General features: G+C 33.1%; 1 protein-coding gene across 1 annotated transcript in view; it reads right to left on the bottom strand.

The window, feature by feature from the left end:
* The window catches only part of LOC126975613 (UDP-glycosyltransferase UGT5-like), a 35,820-nt gene extending 17,120 nt beyond the window's left edge, over positions 1-18,700 (bottom strand). Inside the window, exon 1 of the mRNA XM_050823589.1 lies at positions 18,587-18,700. Within this exon, the coding sequence (XP_050679546.1) occupies positions 18,587-18,676 (90 nt within the window). The 5' untranslated portion in view covers positions 18,677-18,700. The remainder of the gene's footprint in view (positions 1-18,586) is intronic.
* Positions 18,701-19,161: the final 461 nt, after the last annotated feature.

Genomic DNA, 19,161 nt, shown 5'->3' with positions numbered 1-19,161 from the left:
CTATAGTGTACCCTTGAAATTACAATGTCATTAAAACCAGTCTGTTAAATTTTAAGGAATGAAGTCGATTGCCAATATTATATTATGTCTACTATGAAACCGGTTACTTATATCACGGCTTTGACAATATAATATCTGCGACATCATCATCATCAGCCGGAAGACGAATTATGTTATTTATATTTTATTATATTATCTGCGACTTATATTATCCTAATCAAAAAAAAATGAATACAGGTTGTAAGTATGAATAAATATAATTTATTCGTCCAGTACCTATCCGTACAAATTATCACTTCGATTATACATATATATACGAGTATTATACGAAATTTGTTTAAATCTTTAGTGCGACCTCTAAACGACTGTTGAATATAAACATGAAGCACAGGTCAAATGTATGATCTGAGTCTTGATTGGCAACTGCATGGCAACAGTGAACTAAAGTTCACCTAGAAAGGTAAGAACTCTTTCATAAGAAGAATAAGGCAAAATAAGCAGTGAAGTTGTAAACTGCCGGGTTCATATGCAACGAATTCGATGAAAGAAAGCGATAGAACGAAAGAGATAGTGTAAGTCTAGCGATACGAGTGAAAGAGATGTGTTTTACCAGTGGGAGGCTCCTTTGCCGGCTAGATTATGGGTGCCACAACGGCAGAAATTGAAAGGCGCCGTAGCTAGTGAAATAACTGGGCAAATGAGACTTAACATCTTATGTCTCAAGGTAACGAGCGCTGTTGTACTGCCGCTAAGAATTTTTAGGTCTTACAAGAATTCTGAGCGACACTGCACTGTAATGGGCAGGGCGTATCAATTACCATTATGATAAACTAAATCTGAAACCTGTTCTGTGTTCTTTGTATGTGGACTTACCTACTACTACTACATAATATTATGGTAATATTATGAATATACAGTATTGTCATCTGCGTTGGAAAGGTACCTACTTGTGAGTGCGTTCTGGTAAATGGGATATTTTGGAGGTGATGAAATATTACAATGAAAGATTCTGTTACAGTACTGGCGTTTAACACCCCTTTCCTCTCGTTGAAATTAACATCATTAAAGACGGACATTTAGAATGTTTTAAAACGCACGAAAAATCAAAATATTGGCAAGTTGGAAAAGCGAGATAATACTGTATAGTTAAATATTAAAAATTAATATATAACAATATTTTTGATAAGATCAACGTCTTAGGAACATGCTCAAAAGTAAAATTTTGTAATATTTTTAATTAAGAGAAACATGTCAAAATAAGATTTTATTGCTAAGCCTTTTGTCCCATTTCTTTTCATAGATTAATATCAAATAAAATTCTAAATTTAACTAATCGCTCTCGAAAATTCAAGGTCTACTTTCATCTAGTAGTCATTCGATTATCGCTATCTTTTATTGATTGTCTAGAGTTCCTTGTCGGTGTCGACACTATCTGATCAAACCCCATAAGATAAGAAGTCATACTCTTATCTATATATATAAAAATGAATTGCTGTTCGTTAGTCTCGCTAAAAATCGAGAACGGCTGGACCGATTTAGCTAAATTTGGTCTTGAATTATTTGTGGAAGTCCAGAGAAGGTTTAAAAGGTGAATAAATAGGAAAATGCTGCTAAATTAAATAAAAACAACAAATTTGTTTTTCCTTTAATGTGTCCGTACATAATTTCTATGAGAGAATTTATTGACGCACGGTTTGACAGTTCTGCTGTGAAACAATTTCATTACGTCAGCAGGGTGCATATTTAACGAAGTAATTTTTGATGTTATGATATATTATTGACAAATTCATATAAAAACATTCTTGTATTTATTATATACAGAACAACGTCTGTCGGGTCAGCTAGTATTATATAAATTCTTAGGTACCTATGTAGATGAAAAAGGGAACTATTTAATCAGCAACATATTATCTTTTTATCTACTCTACCATAAATATTATAAACGCGGTTCATTGGTTGGTTTCACACTGCAAATTTTTAATATTTGACACTTAATAATAAATTATGTTATAATAAAAATATTTGAATTTAAATAACTCAGCTTAGCCATGTAGTAGTAATTATAAGTTTATATCTGTACCTGGTGTTAACATTATGGTTATGAAAGTGTCTAGCAAATTCTATTCTGTTCTTGTATCTCCTTTTCCTGCTACTTGCCAATTTTATGATCCTGGGAGGAATGGTAGATACTCTTAGTTTACGTGCGAGTTAAAAATATTAACCGTAAATGGTTATCCTTTTTGAAGTTCATTTAAACTACAGAAAAAGGGTCTTTAACACCAGCTTCGTACTGGAACGTAATCTTTCAAAAGACGTATGTAGCGCAGAATACCTTTGTACCTACCAGTGGGAGGCTCCTTTGCGCAGGATGCCGGCTAGATTATGGGTACCTATTTCTGCCGTGAAGCAGTAATGTGTAAGCATTACTGTCTTTCGGTCTGAAGGGCGCCGTAGCTAGTGAAATTACTGAGCAATTGAGACTTTAATATCTTATGTCTCAAGGTGACGAGCGCAGTTACAGTGCCGCTCAGAATATTTGGGGGGTTTTCAAGAATCCTGAGCGGCACTGCATTGTAATAGGCAGGGTGTATCAATTACCATCAGCTGAACGTCCTGCTCGTCTCGTCCCTAATTTTCATAAAATAGATGACAATACAATATTTTCATAACTTTACCATATATCCTAACCAGTCAACAGAATAATTGGATTTCTGGATATATACCAAATACAAGCCGATCAACCTAACTCGGTTGTGGTTTTTGCCTCATCAAGCATTTTGCCGGCGTTCGACTTAGCTTTAAAAATAAATTGCACTGTTTTACAAAAAAAACTCATATATCAATTTAAATGGAGATAATCTTGTTTAACATTTAATTTTATCAAAACATGAACTAGCTGATTATATGTGAAAAAAAAAGTGGAAAAGTGGTTAGCTGCCAACTAAGTTAAAAACCGTTGAAGTTGCAAGTTGAAGCTAAAATGTTTACAGAGTGTCCATTACTTGTACCGAAAGAATAAAATTAAAAAAAAAACGTTCCAAAATTGCCAAAGTGCTTATAGTAAGTCCACAGCCTAGCGAAACTCTTATAAGAAAAAAGCGATTGTATGAATCGTGCAGTGCTATTGATAGATTGACCTAAAAAACGGAGATACCCGAAATCCATAACGTTTAACGTTTATCTCTTACTTTAGATAAAACTATCTTTGATAATACTCACCCTATCTGTGCACGCTGTCTGTCAATGGGACGACGTATGGCTTACCAGCGATAGAAGTTTGTATGGCAATTGCAAATCAATCGTCCCAATATATATAACGGCGATAAGAATGACTTATCGGGTCTATTGGGACATCTTCAGATTATAGACAGCTAAATACTGACAGTAGAAGGTAGTAGTAATTTATTTCCTTATGTAGATAGTATATTGGGAACGGCCGTAAAGCAACTATTCGCTTTCAAACTTAGCCGGATTATATTTCGTCACCATAATTATTGTGTAATCACTATTTCAAACTTATGTCAAATCCCTGCACGTTTCATAGAAACTAAATTGCAATTTTTACTCAGGCAGTCCGCCTCTAATTATGTAGTATCTACATTCTCTTTGGAAGTACAAACGTTATAATGTTATACTTAACTTTTTTTAATTTAATTTAAATTTTACATAATTATAAACCTTGAATGTGTTTGTGGTCCGAACCGGAACTGTATAAATCTAAACGGAATTAGTTTAAATTAAATCAACTAATATACAACCACTTACCGTGAAGTACACTCAACCTCTATCCAATAGCAGAACAATACATACACGATACAATCTCGCAAATAATAATATAAGATATTAAAAGAGGTTACTTGCACAATAAAATTAGCTAGCAGATAATAAAATAAATGTTACGGACAAGTAATCAATCCGGGCAAAATTTATAACGACAGATTAAAACTGGGCATTATGAGTATAGCTACGTGACTAGTGAACAATTTGATAGTTATGAGTATTACAGCATCTAATGCAGCAAATAGATTATCCGTGTGTAACAAATATAATTTTAAATGCATATAGGTATACAATTGTTAATTTTCCATTACCCTCCTCGTCGATTTTTTAGTGATATATTAACAGTATAAAAAGCAACAATAAGTTTTATTGTTAATATTGAGGGTATTCATAAATTCTTTAGTTTGTAATGTTGTTCATATGTCTTAGCACCTAAATGCTTAGCCTTTTTTTAAATAATTGATATTTGTATGTAGTTTTAAGTCGTATCCTTTTTATTTAACACTAACACTTTAAATTTAAATAATATTATGTATTCCGAAGACCTTTTGTACACGGTAAAACTCGAATGAGTTTATGTATGTACAAGAATTTTGATATTTGTTTATAATTACTAAATTTATAGCAGGATACATATTGATCAGTTAACCGATATAGAATTTGGTATGGCGCAGCACCATCTGGTACAGATTGTATCACGAAAATAAATGTTTCAAGAAGAAGTACATATATATACTATTCAATTTTCATAGTGATCGCTTGAACGGTGTTCGAGTGAAACGATGACAGATATACAAAATCTAGAAGAGAATTTATTTGCCAATCTTTTAGTGAGTATATAATGGCTTTTAGTTGTATTGTGTTATTTAAGCACGGTGGATTATTATCCTCCTCTTGAGAAGGTCATGGAATGGAGTAATGAAGATTCAAGTTAGCACATTTACCACTAAAAAACCCCTATTTGTCGTATCACCACTAGTATCGGAATACTGGGTCTCAAAATAGCGAGCAATTGCCAATTTCACGATCATCTGGATGCAAAAGCTAAACTGGCTTCGCAGAAACTACAGGTCATCAATAAAACAAGGAAAATACTTCAAGCGGACCTGGCCTATACTACGAAATCAAACGAAAGTAAAAGAGTATTTTTATTGTTTATCGAAGGCAAGAGAAGGAAGGGGAAAATTATCGGCGGCTTTTGTTTGCCTTTAGATTTTAAGTAAACAAGATTATCAATGGTAGGATGTCGCTCTAAACAACAGTAATATCTGGTAACATGAATTCGTTTTACCAAATGTTCTCTTTGTAAGTACTGACATGTAGTAAGTGGAGCTATTTCTTAAATGTTGTTGGTATTTGTCAGTGTGTCGGAGCGGAAGTATTGAGCAAATGCTGTGAGAGTTATACTTTGTGTTTTTTTTTGTATATATCTATTTGGTTATCGCGTTGGAATAAGTGGAGTGCTCTGACTGTGGTTGCGATCAACCACGTCGGGCCCTGTTGTATACTCCCGGGCGGAGCACCCTTTCCACAATTTATTTAGAACAATTATAAAGAACTAGATGTACGAAATGTTGAGTTAAAACGAATTGTTCATTGATGGATGTAGTCATATTGTATTGACTTGTGCTATTGATATTGTCGCCTTTTCGTAATTCGGTCAATATTTTAATATCTATCCTGACAGATTTCATAGAATATATTATTACTTTAAAGTCCACTCCAGTATTCCTAGCCAAATTAAGAATTAGAGACCATTCTATATGTGACTGTGGACTTGATGAGGGAAATGTAGACCATTTATTCTTTAATTGCCCTTTAATGAAGTCTTCCTTGTACAACTTCTAAAATCTCCCGCCCCACCTCCATGAAATGCCTCCTCACCTTTGTTTTCACTCCTTTTGTAAATACTTTATGTCAATATATTAAACAGAATAATATTAAGTTATAACAAACTAATGTTTTATATAAGGAAAATAATCAGTGTTTGTCCATTATAATCTAACAGCATGTATATTTGTTTCAGGTATAATAAGAAAATAAATCTGTTTTGATTCTGGGCACCGGTCATTACTATAATCACTTATAAATTCGTTTACACCGATCAAATGACACACTCTAAGCTTGTTGGTCTACTGAAACGTGACATTGGCAAGTTGTGGTGCCCCTTCCACAGAAGCCACTAGAAAGAATAGAATAGAATAGAATACTTTAAAGTCCTTCTGTGTGTCAGTCTGTTAACACCCAAAGGGTCTCAGACCAAAAGTGAAGAAAAAAATATTGTTATTTATTTAATGAGTTATTTGGAATGTATTTACGTATACGTAAAACTATTTTTAGCATGCGCGAGTCACTCATACTTGGCCATTGTTATCTGTCTGGTCTATATGAATAATGTCTTATCATGTACTGTTCCGTAACAAATGACATTGCATTGCAAAATGTTTGCGAGGAGATAAGCCAACGTATAAACGTTTAATAATCTGTGACATTGAAAGTGTGTGTCTCACTGTTTCACTTGCGAAAAGCTTTTTTTTATCATATATATAGTATAATTCACGCGATAGTTTTATAAGTAATAAAATATTGCCTATATTATAGCCTGTACATCATTTTGTTCTATTGTCAATAGTTTTTGCAGCGCACGCAAAAATAGGTTTTCGATTTTACACCTTGTGTTACAAAATAGCAATTTTATTCCGGATCCCTAATTTTGAAAAAAAAACATAGCCTTCCTCGATAAATGGACTACCCAACACTGAAAGAATCATTCAAATCGGACCAGTAGTACCAGAGATTAGCGCGTTCAAACAAACAAACAAACAAACTAACACTGCAGCTTTATAATATTAGTATAGATATAATAAAGCCTTTTATTCCCTTACTAAATTACATAATTAAATTTAACTAAATTAAAAATTATGTTCATAACCCCAACATAAGCCCAATATTATAAGAATTAAAAAAGGAGAAAAAATTTTTAGTAGGTTTTTGTCTATTTCTTAATAATTAATGCTTGAATTAGCTGTATGGGCCTATGTGTAATAGGTGAAGGCCGCCTCCATTTTCATCCACACGATACGGTCTTTGCCTAATATTAGCCAGTCCTTTCCAGCGTATTCAATCACATCATCAGCCCATCTCTTACACGGTCTTTCAATTTTTCTAATGCCCACCGGCCCTTTACATTTCGCTGTCTGTATCGTGTATCGTGTATCTATTGTCGGTGAGTCGTGATCGGCCGTGAGCGGCCCATTTTAGTTTCAATGCGTTTACCATATGACCTTAAAAAACGGGACACCTTCTTAAAAGTTCTACAGTGCTTCTCTTATCCTTCAGGAGAATGTGGGATGCGGTGTTCACTTGATAGCTCAATAGGTGGCCCGTATGCTCGTCCTCCTTTTCCATCAAAAGTATGTCTCAGTAAAAATAACAATATTGACAAACTTTTATAAAATTAATCCTCCCCAAACTAGGCATAGCCTGAACTATGTGAGACAACGAAATATATAATCTATACTAATATTATAAAGCTGTAGTGTTTGTTTGTTTGTTTGAACGCGCTAATCTCTGGTACTACTGGTCCGATTTGAATGATTCTTTCAGTGTTGGGTAGTCCATTTATCGAGGAAGGCTATGTTTTTTTTTCAAAATTAGGATCCGGAATAAAATTGCTATTTTGTAACACAAGGTGTAAAATCGAAAACCTATTTTTGCGTGCGCTGCAAAAACTATTGACAATAGAACAAAATGATGTACAGGCTATAATATAGGCAATATTTTATTACTTGTAAAACTATCGCGTGAATTATACTTTACATGGCAAAACAACGTTTGCCGGGTCAGCTAGTTTTTTATATAGCTCCTCAAACATTGCACTAGAAAGCTTATTCCATAGTTTGGCTGTACGTCACAGAAAGTTCAATGAATCACATTGTAGGCACAGACACACACACGCAAATACTGTGACGATGATAGCAGAGATTGTGGCGTGTCGTGAAAAGTTGGAATCCAGCAGCAGGGAACAGGCCAAACAGCTCTTCGGAACACTCTTACTAACACAAAAGATAACAATGAAGCGATGTCTCTACGCAAAGCTGATCTCGGAGACGGATCCAATATCCCCGAAATTGGTGGGGTGCGTCAGAAAAGATATGAGAGCAATACTTCGTAATATGTGGCCAAACCTGCACTTTATAGAGCCCTAGAATGTGGTCCGACTTGGAGTAATGCGTTGAATATTTATATTTCGTATATATAATATATAATTTCGTGGCTATCTGGAGGGCAAACCCAAATTGGCTTCAAAGAAACTGGGCGTCATTAATAGAGCACGGCAATACTTCAAGCCACATTCTAGCGCTGTACAAAGCGCAGGTCCGGCCACACATGGAGTATTGCTGTCATCTCTGGTCTGGCGCACCCCAGTATCAGCTCGATCCATTTGACCGCGTGCAAAGCAGAGCAGCTCAAATTGTAGGGGACCCAGTGCTCTGTGAACGGCTGGATCACTTGGCGTTGCGTAGAGACGTCGCTTCATTGTGTGTCTACTACCGTCTTTTATCACGGGGAGTGTTCCAAAGAGCTGTTCCTGCCGCCGAATTCCACCTTCGCACTACACACCACAAGTTAGGATATCATCCCCACCATCTAGATGTGTGGCGGTCCTCCACAGTGCGGTTTTCAAGGAGCTTTCTTCCATGTACTACAAAGCTGTGGAATGAACTTCCTTGTGCGGTGTTTCCTGGACGATACGATATGGGTACCTTCAAAAAAAGCGCGTACACCTTCCTTAAAGGCAGGCAACGCTCCTGTGATTCCTCTGGTGTTGCAAGAGATTGTGGGCGGCGGTGATCACTTAACAACAGGTGACCCGTACGCTCGTTTGTCCTCCTATTCTATAAAAAAAAGAATATTTATTACCCTCTACCTATTTAGGCCCTAATGGCCTCGAAGCAAATTTAGCTTTGACATCGCCCACAAAAGCTAAAATCAAATAGACTTTATACAATTAGGTATATAGCGCCTTTGAATCGTCACTATAAATTGTTCTTTTAAATTACTGAATCAACCATATGTTCGGAAAAAGTAGAGCTCCTTTGTAGAACATACAAGAAACTCAACAGCCATTCTTTTCAATCAATAGAGTATTTTACAATAGTTAAATTAGTTTGTACCTTACAATTATATGAATGCATCCAATATATGAATTGTGTTAGTTAAGCGTTTATATAATTATGCAGTTCTGCTGTCATTTTTGCTGTCAGCTGCTGCTTTAAATGACTCATCAAATCAGGGCTGTGATCTACAATCGGCCAGTACCATAGAGCTTGTAATGAAAATGTCCAAGCCTTGTATCAATCATTGGTGGCTGGATGATCTTGTTAACTGTTGTTGTTGATCTTGGGAGGTCTGCTTGATGTGTTTTTTATTATTATTATTTCCTTTAAAGTAAAAGTTATTATATATTTTATTTCATGAAATGCTCACATAATGCCTCTATTTATTTACGGTATGTGTGGATTGATACACCTACTATACTCAATAACTCTTGTGTTTATAAGTATTAATTTACTTTTTTTTTCTTTTTTTGACTCACTCGTGTAAGCCTTTCAGTTTTTGACATTTGAGTATTTTTGTTGCGTCACTTTGCATATATTGTAATTAAAATTATTTGTAAAACAAATAAATGTAAATCTTGACTTAAAAGAGTGGCAATGAGTTTCTTGCTACTCTTTTGCTACTCTTTGCTACTTTTTTTTTGACATTCATAGGTGTCATTTCCGTGACCTACATGAATAAAGTGTTTTTGAATTTGAATTTGAATTGAAAAGGAAACTAATCCTGTCCCAATGTAGGAAGGATACGATAAAGGGACGTATCCTATCCCAATCTGCTGAATTGAAGTGCCAATACACACGTCAGATCCCGAAATGAACCTAAAATTTGATCCGGTACCCGGGATAGTAATAATAATCTTTATTTGGATTTGAATAAGGTCAGTTTTACTTATTCTACCTACAAGGCATGCAAATATATGTAGTATAAAATTTTATTACAAAATTGAACCTAACCATTAAGTATTATACACTTAGAAATACAATTATAATTCTTATAAAATAGTAATAAGTTCATGTCGGATTTATATGTTAAATTTTCCTTAAATTTAAATAGTCATTTATTGAATAAAAACAATTTTTTATTAGGCATGTTGTCAATCTATTCTTAAGTTGATTACAGTCATGTCATGCAATGATATTTCAAATTATAGATAGGTTACGTAGACAACATTCGGTGTTTGAAAATGATACACTAACGCACACACGAATAATTTAACATTGCAATAGCACACTACATTACGATTACACGTCAAAGAAGGATAGTATACGCAATTATCGCAAGCGAAAAAGAGATAACTCTAATTTGCTAATTGCTTCATATTTGTATAGAAAAAATACAGTTAATTCACCAGATATGATTTTTTACCGTACACCGTGATTTATGCCTAAATTACGATTCATTCATGAGTTCATGTAGTAAAAGCTATAAAGTAGTAAAACTGCATTGAAATTGCGTAGTTAATGTGTCATTGATTTTATAAAAAAATAATTTATTATTGGTTATAATACATAGCCACATTGATGATATAAATTATTTATACATAAATACTATAAAACATACAGACACCAAAACAAAACCGATAGGTATCTACAGAAAGTGTCCCATTTTTACAATTTTAGTAACGACGGCTCCCAAAAAGTTTTAAGATTACAATTATTATTTCTTGTATCTTTTATTATTTATGAATGTCTTTTTGTTGAGGGTTTATTACAATAAGGTAATGGGAGAAGAAGAAAATGATCCATTGATTCTTCTGCAGTTAGCAAGGGATATACTGAAAGGGACAGTGTTACTGAAAAAACTCCTACGTAAACAAATAGCACTCACTTACTACATCCGCTACCTACCCTAAAACTTGTTTTAGAGTTTGATAGTTCAGCTACCTATATACGCACTTGTTTATTAAAATAATTACATTTCGTATTATATTCACTGCAACAACGACTTTTTTACATCATTTTAAAAATATTCTATATATTATATTATATAAGTTTGTTGCATTTTGAGCAGTTTGCAATGAATTATTATCATTTAACCTTGACCCCTGTAAATATATTCTTGTGCAGTTATCAGCAGTAAGTGCAGGGTGTCATCAACAGAATATTTAAATAACAATGCAAATATCAGAATCATAATATTTTGCAATTGGAGTGTCAATGAGTAATCATCTCTATTCTCTGAAGGTAGTTAAATAATATAATATATTATATTGTTAATAACTTTTAGAATTTCTTTCTTTTTTATGAGTATAGGGACGAGACCAGTAGGCATTATCTTAAAAACCTAAACATGCTTGATGTCGTTTCTTTAAAAATATATTGATACATTTTGCTTAACTGTTTTTTTTGTTTATAACCCTATTTCTTTTCTGTTTTTGCTTCCTCACTATTAAAGCAATGATAATTCCGTTGCAACGAATAGGTAATTGATGTAAGCCAACATCAATTAGCTAATAAAAGGAAGATAGATTATTCAAACTATTGCATTTTCAACTGTGCTTGCTAAATGCTAGGGTGCAATGTTAGTTTCACTTCGATTCGACGTAAATCACGTTTCACGGTTCCGTTACATCGATACTAATAAAAGCGTGATAAAAATACCACATAAACGTTATATATTATCGTTTGACGGCCGTTCCCAATATACTATCTACTGATAGAGATAAATTACTATCTTCTACTATCAGTAATTAGCTGACAATAATCTGAAGCTGTCCGAATATACCCGATAAGTCATTCTTATCGCCTTATATTGGGACGCGTGAATTGCAATTTCCATACAAACTTTACATCGCTGGTAAGCTATACGTCGTCGTCCCATTGATAGACAGCGTGCACGGATAAGGTTAGGTACCGTCGATGAGTTTATTGGGACAGAAAAGTCAACGATAGTTACGATTTTTATCCCAAAACAATTACATATGAAGGTGCTAAACTGTACAATGGACTATCTTCGGATATCAAAGATGCAGGCACTTTTAATTTATTCAAGCTTCGTTTAGCGAAATGTATTACAGATGATACTTCCTTTTTCTAGTGAACACACTTCTATTAGTTTTATACCTGTTTTTTGTATATGTTTATCATAAGGAAGATTCAAAGATTATTCTTCTATATATATAAAAATGAATTGCTGTTCGTTAGTCTCGCTAAAACTCGAGAACGGCAGGACCAATTTGGCTAATTTTGGTCTTGAATTATTTGTGGAAGTCCAGGGAAGGTTTAAAAGGTGAATAAATGGTGAAAAATGCCGCTAAATTAAATAAAAACAACAAATTTGTTTTTCCTTTCATGTGTCCATACATAATTTCTATGAGAGAATTTATTGACGCACGGTTTGGCAGTTCTGCTGTGAAACAATTTCATTACGACAGCAGGGTGCATATTTTACGAAGTAATTTTTGATGTTATGATATATTATTGACAAATTCATATAAAAACATTATTTATTTATTATATACAGAACAACGTCTGTCGGGTCAGCTAGTTGTTTATAAATATTGTTCTCATGTAAGTGACAGTTTGTAATGTTTTTAATGAGAATAAATGATCTTTAAACTGAAGTAAGAGATAGACTGAATATCGGAAACGGCCGTTAATGTCCTATGTTTCAATGACGATAAATGACTGACCTCCATTAGTAGATAATCATTATTCAAGATCCTTGACACTGAGACATCAAAACCTGTTGTGCGACCAGTACGTGCAATTCAGATATTATACTATATGCGGATGTAACGATCTTGTTGATCAAACAGGTCTGGCAACGACAAGTAGATGACTGGGTAACTAAACTGTGAGGTATAATTTGATTCAACAGTGTGTTCGAGATAATTATGGCTAAAGGAATGTATAAAATTCGGCCAATTCCTGGTCGGATTCGAATAACTATATGTGTAGGTATATACATAAATATATAGGTACCTTTTAAAACTTTTAAAGAGCAATTACTTATGTATAATTGTATAACAAAAATTTATAACACGTGCATCATATTAACTTAATGCTGCGAAACATGGGCTCTCACCCAACAACACAGAGAGAAACTTGATACATTTTTTAAATTGAATGGCGGCCATTTTGGATTACGCCATAGTAATATACTTTTATTCCCCCCCACAAGATGGACCGACGATCTGGTCAAGATCGCCGGAACACGTTGGATGAGGACAGCGCAGGATCGATCGTCATTGCGATCTTTGGGGAGTTCTTTGTCCAGCAGTGGACGTCTTCCGGCTGCAAGGATGATGATTATACATTTATTATTTGTTAATATAGCGACACTAGTAATACAATAATATGTCAAAATTTCATCCGTCTATTGCAACTTATGAGATACCAGTGGGAGGCTCCTTTGCACAGGATGCTGGATAGATTATGAGTGCTACTCATAATCTAGCCAGCATCCTATCCATCCTAACGGCGCCTATTTCTACCGTGAATCAGTTATGTGTAAGCATTACTGTGTTTCGGTATGAAGGGCGCCGTAGCTAGTGAAATTACTGGGCAAATGAGGCTTAACATCTTATGTCTCAAGGTGTCGAGCGAAATTGTGGTGCCGTTCAGAGTTTTTGGGTTTATCAAGAATCCTGAGTGGCACTGCATTGTAATGGGCAGGGCGCATCAGTTACCATCAGCTGATCGTCCTGCTCGTCTCGTCCTTATTTTCATATAAAAAAAACCGCAGATTGCTGACGACGCGGAAACCATAGGACTTAATTCAACCGGAATGTGTGCTAACAAATCTATATTTTCAGTTTGTAAGACCCATAGAATTCGAAATAACAGAGTACTAGGAGTTACACAGCCGCGTTAAGAAGAAACATTATCTGGTCCTTCAGATTTAAGAATGCTATAATATCTTGGTATAGCAACATATAACGCGGGCGAGACAATCATCAGTTCGTTAAAGACAACTGCAGCTCCGAATAAAAATCTTGAGTAAAAAATTCTGTGTCAGACTGTTTTGACACTTTCGCTTATTTGTTGCCAGTTTTGTACCTATACTTTGCCTATGTTTCTGGCCTATATAATTAAGCCACTTTATGAAGTACTCTCGCATTAATAATATCAAAAAAGCAAATTATGATGTTAATCTTATTTGAAAATAATTTTGATATAGGATTTAAGACTAAGAAGGAAATGGCCGAGAACGTTTGTATGGAGAAATGGATATTATAGAGCAAGAGCCCGTGAACCCCAGACCTACGTTATTTTATAGAAGCTGAAAGTTTGTCAGCGCATGCCCCCAACACAGGTAAGAACGATGGACCATTATGGAGTTTGTGTTACAGTTACTTTGGCAGGTAAACGATACTAAAGGTGTGTAAAATACCGATCTTAATACATCAAATAATAAAGTGCGGTTTTTCGGTATTACTAAAGATCGCACTTATATTATTAAAAATCACGTTATTCATTGCCAGACACTTAACATCGTGGCAACCCTTTGCCAGACACCCTTAATGTTCACGAAACTATAATTTTACTTACGTCATAGTATAAAAGCTAATTCTTATCTATATATATAAAAATGAATTGCTGTTCGTTAGTCTCGCTAAAACTCGAGAACAGCTGGACCGATTTGGCTAATTTAGGTCTTGAATTATTTGTGGAAGTAAAGAGAAGGTTTAAAAAGTGAATAAATAGGAAAATGCTGCTTAATTAAATAAAAACAAGAAATTTGTTTTTCCTTTGATGTGTCCATACATAATTTCTATGAGAGAATTTATTGACGCACGGTTTGACAGTTCTGCTATGAAACAATTTCATTACGTCAGCAGGGTGCATATTTTACGAAGTAATTTTTGATGTTATGATATATTATTGACAAAAAAATTATATAAAGACATTATTTTCTTTATTATATACAGAACAACGTGTCGGGTCAGCTAGTATTAAATAATACTTAGGTAATAAGTATTATGTTTCCTAATTAGCCAAACGTGAAATAACACGGGGAATATTTTTTTAAGTGCGTACACACACGCAGTTTATTTTAATTAACCCGCTGTTTTTTTTTAGTAAATTGTTTTATTTTTTATTATTTAAAAAAAATGTCTAGTCGATCGTTTATTATATATTCGGTTAGTAATTATTATTTTAAAAAAGCAGCGTATAGAAAAACACTAGTATTTCTGTTGCATGCAAGATTTTATTTAAATTGTAAAATACTGAAGCCATAATAATGTTGCTTTAAAAATAATGGCAACATCAAGTTTCATTACATCTTATTATATTATATTATTATGGCTCAACCATTCCTAAGTGGTGGGAGATTGAAAAATAATAATTTTGTAATTCTCTAAAATATAAAATTCACGTGTCATGGTGTTAAACATTAAACTCCTCCGACACGGCTTGACCGATTCTCATGAAATTTTGAGTGCATATTTGGTAGGTCTGAGAATCGGACAACATCTATTTTTCATCCCACTAAATGTTAAGGGTGGTTTAAACACGAAATTTTTGTTTATAATTTTTTTGACATTTTTTTTTAAATTTTTGTTAAGTTTGATTATGAGTCAGCATTAAAAAATACATACAACTTCAAATTTTCACCCATCTACGATCAACAGTAACTTTTGTATCGCGATTTTAATATCGGCAATACAACGTTTGCTTGGTCAGCTAGTGATATATATATAAATTTATAATGACTGAAGAATGATTTCCATGGGAGGATAAGCAGACATCGTGTTAGTTCCCTCTTCCAGATACATAAGAATACGATTCGCAACTACCTAATGTTAGATCAAAATCAAAGTCCTCGAATAATAGAGGAGATATCAAATCATAGTCACTGGACCTAATAAATAACTTGACAATTAGGTCAAGGTTTAGAAGTGCATTCAAGCAGTTTTTTTTTAAATTTACAAGTGTCATATTATACTTACATGTAAGTAGTATCTTTACAATTTACAGATTAGAGCTCAGAGACATATTATCACGCGGCTTGCACATGAGTAGGTACCAAAAGATATCTGAGAAGTTGATATCGATACACGTATTTACTCTTAACTGAGATCACTACAACCATAGATGTCAATAATGGTTGAAATTATATATTAGTTAATAGTTATCTGATAAAAAAAATATATCGATATTTTTATTAGTTGAAAATATTAGTTAATACTATTTGTAAGTTACAACATCTGGTTAATGGTTGGTGTTGAATATATTATATTAGTTAAAACATAACTGATAGAAATATCGCTATTTTATTAGTTCAAACATTACTCATTGTTATTTGTCAACTACAAGATTTAATTATTGGATGAAGTTAATGTTAATGAAGTTGAATATTTTATCATATAATAGAAATGTTTTTAGATAAAATTTAATATTTTTTTATTCACACTTAAACACTTTATAAGATACATTTGATTTACGAATTACGATTACCTTTCTTATAAAACAGCGACTTGAAAACTAAAATTAACAATAACAAGTCACTTAGTTACTACCTCATCTCACTATAGTTATTTGTTTAAAATATCACTTCACTTTGTTTCGAATTCAAACACTATAATGAGTACAGTAAGGACGACAATAGAATGAAGCTAACGTAATGAATAGGTATACTTCAGTCCGGTAGCATAACATTATATGAACGTACGAAAATGTTGCTTAAAACTAAGAAATTAAAGGTTAAATTTCAAAGCATTCAATAAGTTAATTCGGAAGCCCAGGTTGAATCGATTGAAGATGATATGATATTTTTATTCAATTATGGTAATTGTTAATTTTATTTATTGAATATGATTTTTCTTTTATTGCGTACATTTATTGATAGATAGGTTGAAATGGTTGAGGTTGATATTATAATATTTTTATTAAATAATGATAAATTTATTTATAGTATACATTAGTTGATTTTAAATATTAGTTAAATTTATTGGTTAATAGTTATATTCATCATCTCTAATCTAAATGTTAAATCTGACATAATTAAAATCTATATTTAATTAAAGGTATAAATATTAAATACCAAAACTTTCCCACTAATTAAGATACTTAAAACATTTAATAAGGGCGTACCAATCGTATATTCACCAATTACATAATAAGTAAGGTCACAGTTCTATAATAAACTTAGATAACGCGTCCTTGATGGCTTAGGGCGACATCTTTGAACAATATCAAATACTATTCGATTACAAACCTTAACAATATCAATATTATTAGACAAAGTTTCCCGTCAAAATTTTAAATAAAATAATTCAGATCAAATAATTACAAAAACACATTCAATAAAGTATTGTTTAAAAAATATTAAATAACAATCATCACGTGTGTGTGTAGACTATACTGATAAAGGGGTGCACTTAGGGGTAGATATATGTATCGGTTTTATGGTAAAAGTATTTCTTCACTTAAGATACTAAATTAATCTATGACACTTGGTAAATAACTATAATTAATTGTTCTATTTGTGAGTACGCGGATCTCTACTATTAATTGGTTAAAATGGTTACTGGGACCAGTCCTGTAATGGTTATAGACAAATGGTTAATGGTAACTAGGACCGGACCGATCAATGGTTACTCGCGTACTGCATCTCTACTATGCATTGGTAATAAATAATAATGGTTAAAATGGTTACTCGGGCCGGTCCTGTAATGGTTAATGGTAACTAGGACCGGCCCGATCAATGGTCACCCGCGTACTGCCTTACTAAAGGCAACACATGGTTATAAGTAATTAATATTATCTACTAAGCAATATTTGTTATATAATGCTGTTCGATCATATACTTTAGATTCTGTATAGCCATATTACGTAGACTATAACATACGGTACCTACGTACACCTTCGCATCCGCGCCCCATATGAAACTTCGTTCCAATAAATTCCTACAGTTCAACTAGTCAATACATTGTATTCTGAATATCTATTGTTTGTGAGTACCGTAATGAATAATGATAAACATTATGACAACTGTGAGTTTAATTTGATTTGATTTAACAATAGCACTCACTGTTTTTATTCATTGATTAGATAATCGTGTCAAAACCAAGTCAAAACATACTAAGCTTTAGTTGTTATTTTTAATAATAATAAACCTGCAGTAGACTGTAAGTATATCGCTACTCTTCATACCTAATTAAACAACATTTTGACTTTTTAAAGTGTATTTATTGTATGTATTGTAAGAATTAAATACAGGCTTGAATTTTTCCTTATTAAATTCAATGTCTCCACCAAAGTGATTTCAATAGCATATCTAGTCAAAAAACAGTTAAGGTTTGCTCACTGATTGATCAAATTTAAGCTGCGTATAAAATTACTACTATAAATCGCACAATAGATTTATAACTGTGTTTTAAAAGTTTAACGTAAAGCCCCACCTAAACTCATAATCCTGTTTTCCAACTACATACAGTTTTTGTACATCTTATATCTATATGCGACGTACAAAAACTTTAGAGTTAATATTAACCAGTTTATGAGTTCAGAACAACCCATTGGTAACAAAGTATTACTTAATGTCACAGACACCATAATATTATGAGATCTAAGTTATACCACCTTTTGTATGCTTAAAGCTTGAAATATTCTTGCAATTTGTTATACTACATATTATGCTTAAGTAAAAGCGCAGAAAATTAACCATTTGACAAGAATAAAGATAATCATTCCAAATAATTTCGCTTTTAAATTTCAAAGTTAAAACAGCTACATACCAGTCTCACGAACGACTCGGCTAACGGCACCCAACACTCTAAATTTTTGCTAAATTTAATACTCAGTTTGAGTTGCCATATGCCTGACATTAATTCTCGTATCTGTCAGCGAGAATTTTTCAACTAGGTATTTAGTTGTGAAATTTAAAAATGTTGTATTATAAATTTCTTCGATTCATTCCAAAAAAACAACGAAAATCTTTATTTACATGACTCAACAAATTTGTCGGTAATACATTTATTATGTAAGGCATCAACAAAATTATGGGATCGGACGCACATGATGGCAAATTACGCGAATGCATTAGATTAATATATCTATGGCACGTGGGAGATTTATTTTTTTATTCCAGTACTGGAAAAAACCACAATCCCAACTTACACAGCCACCATATATTTTATTATCACATTATAAGGGTTTTGTACCTGAAGGGTAAGCAAAGAGGGTAATACAAAACTAAAACTGGCCAAAATACGGCCATGTAAGGTAAATAAAATATTTCTTATACAAGAAACGCTCCTTACTGGAAAATTTACTATACAATCTCTGTATTATAATAAACGCGAAGTAAAGC

This window comes from Leptidea sinapis, chromosome 36 (assembly GCF_905404315.1).
Source record: "Leptidea sinapis chromosome 36, ilLepSina1.1, whole genome shotgun sequence".
NCBI classification, from domain to species: domain Eukaryota; kingdom Metazoa; phylum Arthropoda; class Insecta; order Lepidoptera; family Pieridae; genus Leptidea; species Leptidea sinapis.
Note: the sequence above shows the minus strand (reverse complement) of the source record. Positions and strands in the feature narration are given on the sequence as shown.